At 42.6% G+C, this 6,530-nt stretch overlaps 1 protein-coding gene across 1 annotated transcript; it reads right to left on the reverse strand.

The window, feature by feature from the left end:
* Window positions 1-198: 198 nt before the first annotated feature.
* LOC144739200 (PDZ and LIM domain protein 2-like) lies at window positions 199-6,530 on the reverse strand (the record flags this gene model as incomplete). The annotated part of the gene is made up of 5 exons (XM_078622173.1): window positions 6,438-6,530; window positions 4,661-4,812; window positions 1,873-1,942; window positions 1,551-1,699; window positions 199-262 (listed from the first exon to the last, which is right to left on the reverse strand). Coding segments are annotated over exons 1-5 (528 nt in total), but the record flags the coding sequence as incomplete, so codon positions are not given.

Here is a 6,530-nt window from a genome sequence, read left to right on the forward strand (position 1 = left end):
AGGGATGTGTAAGGTCACTGAAAAACAGTTGGCCCAAACTAATTAAAGAAAGTTTAGAACAGGAATTAGTGGGGTTTTTTTTTCCTTTTACAGCGCGTACAGCTGTTGACATCTGGAAATGTGTCCTTCCAAAGAAACAGCAGCAGCAGCAGCAGTAAAAGAAAGGTTAAAAAAAAAAACAACAACAGAAAAACAAACCTGTGAAAGTGGTCTTGACAGCCTGGGACTCTGGTCCTCTGGAGACCATGAGCGCAGCTGGACACTAAAACATAACAGATGCATGTCAGAGTTACAGATGCAGGATTGACAGGAAACATACAACATTCACCAGCTACAAAGGCGAACGTCCTTCCTTTGTGTAGTATCTTATATCATCATTTATAAGATTTTTGCATCAGCCAAAAACAACAAATCACAAAACTAAAATTTGCCAAATATCAGAAGTTTATCGTGAAAAGCTAAAGTATAAACATAAAATTGGAAGAAAAACATACATACGTTTTAAATAGCTGTACTTCTTACAATGACTTTGTTTTTAAGAAATAGTATTGAACTGTTTGTCGTATTATTGTAACATACTGACGAGCAGGACACAATAAGAGGATTCATGTGTCCATAGGAGGTTAAACTTTTGGGTTAGACCTGTGCCCTACTGAGTGGTCCAGAGAGAACGAGTCAACAAATGTCCTGCATTCAGAGAAGCGCGGGGAATGTTCCACATTCTGCCTTTTGTTGAGGTGAATGCAAACGGTGGAATGTGATATCCTGTGCATAAGCTTTGTGACTACAGTACAATCACATCGCTCTTTCTGTTATTCCCACACCTATTGACTCTGGGGCGGGTTGGAGAGTCAAGAGCACTTGTTGGTGCCCTTTGTCCACTTATTGTCCTATTCAAGCTGTAAACAGACGCGTTTCTAAAAACAGCAGAAATGCTGAGGTCTTTAGACGTTACAACACACTGGCAATATCTCTTTCTCAACTGATGATGCAAACTGAAAAATATACACCCGTCTGTGTGTGGCTCCACACAAGTAATCCTTTGCTTTGTTTTCAACATTAGTATCAAGTCAGGTGAGTGAAGACAGGGCAGGTTTAGTATCTGCTGCAGTATGAAACATTGTTCGATCCATGATGTTTGGCATGCAATTGATAACATGTTCGGTCATGTTCATAACCTGAACAACAGAAACACAGCAAGTGGAGGAGCAGAAGAAGCACGTGCGCGCACGCACGCATGCTCAAAACGTGCTGTTTGGAACAGGCTAATGGTTCTTATTACGAGCACATCATGAAAAGTCTTTTTTTTCCCCTGTGCTCTCCTTCATCTCATCTATGGTCTATGGTCAGCAACTCAAAGCAGCATATTCACACATTATATTCTATGAATTTAAGTTGGATACATTTTTTTTTCTATCTGAACATGAACCGTCAATGAATTCGCAGGTCACAGTTTTAGGAGTCAGATTTCACATGACCATTACTATGACTGAGATACTTCACAGCAGTCGAATCTCATCCGCATGGAAGGATGAACAGAAGTCAGATACCCTTTGTTGGTTGGCGTCAGCCTCTCCCTCTTCCCATCAGGGCTGGCAGGAGGGTCTGGTGAATAAGGTCCAGGGGAGAGTGATGCAGGGCTGGAAATGGTGTACTCTCTGTAGTTCTGGTTCTCATCTCGACTCACTATTACTGCCTCCTAGAAAATGCCCCATCAGTGGAATATGACACAACTTGAGCACAAAGAAATGAAGACACTTCTCTATCATGTGCTACATGTGACAGTTTGAAAAAATATGAGCTCAGTAGAAACACATAAAAATCTCACACTACGTATACTGAAGACAAGCTTAAGACAGATTAACCTCTGACCTGGAAACGTCCGGTAAGCTGTTCTGGGCTGCTGATGCCGTTGGTCTGTCCAGGGCTGCGAGGTTCAGGCCTTAGATGACATAAATCCACAGAAATTAGTCAACCAGCAACATATTATCTCAGATTTTTCATAAGCTGTGGAACTAAAGTCTGATCAGGCTCTGTTGAATAACAGAGAGATTCTGCATGATTTTCCTTTGCTAACATTTATGGAGTTACAGGGAATACAAGAGCAGCAGACTCTTTCAAAGGTATCCTACTGATGGTTGTTGTCTTTCCAACAATTATATTTGCTTTAATTTATTCACTGTAAACACATTCTGTGAGTAATTCGATCAGTGACTTTGAAGGGATAAAAACGGACTATAACAGCAAACACAGTGTCCCCTGGCTGCAGTGCCAGAAGTTGGCTGTCTCTTGGTGGAGCCTGAAGTAATGAGGCACAAAGAACAGCCTGGATGCCTGTGGTAAATCACCCAGAAACACCACCTCTTCAGGCCTGATCTTTAAATACTGTGTGCAGGAGAGAGGTGGCAAGAAAAAGAAAACAGATTCATTGGCCATAAGAGGCGTCTTCCTTTTGGGAAGATATGTGGCAAACCTGTTAATTTAGGAACATTTAAAATTCCACTTTCAACCATGAGTTTATATTAAAAAAAAAAACATCACCCAAGGAAGTTGCGGTGGCAGACCACGTCCTCCCACTGCACAAAAAGGCCTATGAAGCCAAAATATCCTGTACGGGTAGTAGCACATTGTTCTGGCTAAACAACTTAGAACCAGAGTCTGCACAGTCGTGATTAGGAAATGGAGCTGTGATATGTAATCCCACCCAGACCAATCATGACCGCAATGAACTCACTTTTATGCTTAAAAGCAGATCATTTTACATCTCATTGACTCTCTTCTGTACAATTACCATTCAGATGACGGTAAGCTCCTCCGTAATTACCATACTTTTACTCAGAGCAGCCATCAATCATGATGTCATTCCTACTTGTAGCATTAAAAAGAACAAACAACTACAACCTTGAGATAGGAATGGCCTAAAAATGACAGTAAAATGCATCTGCTGTTTACTATGTCCCTATGTGGGACTTATGACCTATGATGCAAAAACGCACTCGAGGGGATCAATTGATTTTGGAAAGCTAATATGGTATCCATGCGTATCACATTCCTGTGTTACTATCATTTTCACAGGTCATGAGCTCATCAGCATTTACTCTAAAAACAGTGACCTCAGGCCACATGTCTCCCAAACAGAAGATGGATAATTTGTTTCAGGCAAAAATGCTGACTGACTTCAAACATAAATCAGCACTAAAGACCTTGCTAATGCGATCTGCTCATAGCTGTCATCACAGAGACGTGGGTAACCTGCTGGCGGCAGATTCTTCAGGCATGCACATTGTAACTGTTTTGGAAGCTCTCTTCTGCAAACTGAAATAACAAAAACACTAAATACTAACTTCGCAGGATCTCAAAAGAAAATCTAAACCCCATTTTGTTTGAAGTAGAGGGCAGGATTTCAGAAAAAACAAGCACCAAAACTGGGTTGTCATCAAGCTCTGCAGAGGTCTGATAAGGAGCCTTTCATTTGATGTGGGGTTTGCTGAAATGAGAATGTGAAAGGAGAAGTGATCGGGACACCCTGCTATAAAATATCTAAAGTTCTTTCATCAAGGGTTTACAGACGGATGGTGTCATAAATGTATTACTGTATGATGGCCCCTGAAAGTAAAAGCTCTATAAATAACTTGAGTTTGCTTTTATATACAGTATAATACACATTTTAGATAACCCGACAAGCCTAAAGTGATGAGTCCAACCCAAGTGATGTTTGCTAGCTGTTGGTTTTTTTTGTTGGGTCAATGACACAACACTAGAGACTGTGGTTATTCAGTTGCTATAAAAATCCACCCAGTAAGTCTGGACTGCATGTGTTCTTAGATGCCTTAGCTTTTAAACAACTGGACACACTCCTCGTTTGATGAGGATCAAGTACTGGACTGATGTTAAAAAAAAGCTGCACTCTAAACTGGACAAATGTGTTCTAATCAGATGCAGCCTCCTGGACAGCCAGTGAGAATGAGAACTAACAGAGTAGGTTGGAACCGTTCAGTATGTTTGACACAGGTGTCACTGAGGTAGAAGCCTAAACCACCACCAGAGTGAAAACATGACAGACACACACACAGTGGTACTGTCCTGGGGCAGGCGAGGGGGACGTGTGTTGTTTCTGGCTTGGTGGGAGACGTGAGGTCAACATGGAAAAATTCACTCACATGGACGCAGGACATCCAAAGAGGAAGCATGTGAGAGCACGTGTGTGTGTGTGTGTGTGTACAGTAAGAGAGCAAGAAAAGGAGACAGGCGACAACAAGTCTCAAGAAAATGGGAATTTAGGGAGGATCTGGAATCAAAACATCAGCCGAGAGCAGAGTTCTAGATTAAAGGAAACCCTTTTTCTAGCCAAATCCTGGTCATCCAAACAAGGTCTTGGTAAATTTCAAAACAGCGCATTGAGAAGGACCAGGGAGAGGAACGATGTGGCTCTGATTCATTCTGGCATTTCCCCTGATTACAATCATTTGCTTTGTTAGTGCTCGCAAGTTGGATGCCATGTAAAGTACATGGAAGATGGAGTAAGAATGATTTAACAAATGTGCTGAGGTGCAGGAAGAGATCAGAACGCCATCTAAGTACTGTAAAGTCCAAAATACACCAGGATTTCCTTTAAATGTTGGAGTACGTTTGCCACCATTGCAGAAGTATGTTGACAAACCTTTCCACCACCATCTGCAGATGAGTCTTGGAGTTCTTGATCTTGTTCTGGGCCTCCACATTCAGCATGTCAGCTGTGTTTTCACCGTTGATCATTAGGATAATGTCGCCAGGTTGCAGGTCTGCCTGGTCTGCCTTGCTGCCTCCGTTGACCTGTTGAACAGAGGAATGAGCTTCAGTTACTGTAGGTCCTCATGGCCCCAGGGTGGTATGAACACGACAATTTACAGAAGCTATTTGTGGGCTAAGCAGAGACAGCTTTGTTCTTTTACCGTGCAAACTATAGCCAGTGGTTGACATTCAACATTAACAAATGAGTGCATGGGAAAAGGTGTCTTCAAGTTTCTTACACCCTTTTGCCACACTCTTCATGTCTCAGTCTCCAAGACATAACAGTAGTAAATATCAACAGTTATCAACAGTCACGGCCTTTCACACGCATGGAGCAAAGCAGTCCCGGTTCACACTGTACAGATTCATGACACCCTTGGGGAGTACCCATTAGTCTGACCCTACCTATTGGTTTGACTCGGCCTGACCTTTGTAAGCAGCCTCATTACATGTCAAGGCTAATACCGTACAACCACATCAGTGGGAATTCCACAATAATGGGCTCGAAACATCCAAGGCACCACGCTCAGCTTGGTTCCTGCGTCCCAGTCATACGACTTACCAAAACACACATTCAAAACTAGATGCTGCTGGAAGTTTGACTCTGCAACTCCTTCGGCTAAGAAAGAAGAGCAAGAGGCAGTAAAAAAAAAAAAATTTTAAAAGTCAAATCAAATACAGAAAAGCATGGCTGAGTTCACAAGAGTCCTAACTGATCAGTTCATGTCATAACTGCATCCTGGGATTATTTTCTGAGGTTGTTTACAGTGCACGGTGTGTCCATGTCTCCTTAGTGTCCCTTCTTCCAATCATCCAACCTTAGGAGTGCTTCACTGCAGAGGAGACGGTGAAGTTGGGCTGAGACAGTCCTCAGACAGCACACTCACTTCAGTTAGTTTCTTTCTCAGCAGGGGTCCCTGTCCCTTCAAAGAATGTTTTTGATATTTGAGATGAGCAAACATATCATACTTGTTAACCTGACAGCAATAATAAGAAAACCGAGAGCACATTATTCATGAGAAGACCTGTTTTTATAGAGTAACTTGTCCAAGGGGCAACGAATCCATGACTCTGAGGTCAAAGAAAGCTGTTTGAAGCATTGGTACCCAGCCTTTGTTTTGCCATAATTCATCCTTTATAAAGAGCGCCTGGGGGAGTGCAGCCAAAGGTAGTGAGAGCAGGATGTGCAGTGGGCAGAGCTGGGTGTCTCTGGCATGCAGACGTGGGTCTGAGAGGGGTTTCCTGGTGGTGTTTCATGTCGGCTCACAGTGCCAATATTTCTACTTCATCAACTCTATTGACACACTATTTCTTTTTCACACCGACTTCAAACTAACTTGTCAAAGAAGCGCGCACGTGTTCATGTAAGAACAACCTGCGTACAACAACGTAACAAACACACTGAACTCTGCAATCCCAGGAACACCTCAACTTCCACTGGAACTGTAATCAGAGGCTTCCTTCTAATGTAATCTACTTCCACTCTATTCTAATGGCTCCAGTAGTCAAGGAAATAGGTGTGAAGCAGCCCGTGCATACAAACAAAGACAAGAAGAGAGGCGCAGTGAGGAGGAAACCGACTTTGCATGACATTCCACAACAGACTGTGTTTTGACAAAAACAGAGGATATGGTTTGATAAGGCTTCGTGAGACTGTTGGCGACTACCTTCGATACAGTGATGGCCTTCTTGAAGTCCCTTCCACCAAATATTCTGAAGCCCCATGGTGAAGGGCCAATCAGGTTCACCGTCAGCACCAT

This window comes from Lampetra planeri, unplaced genomic scaffold, assembly GCF_965212315.1.
Source record: "Lampetra planeri unplaced genomic scaffold, kcLamPlan1.2.h2 scaffold_1365, whole genome shotgun sequence".
Classification (NCBI taxonomy): Eukaryota; Metazoa; Chordata; class Hyperoartia; order Petromyzontiformes; family Petromyzontidae; genus Lampetra; species Lampetra planeri.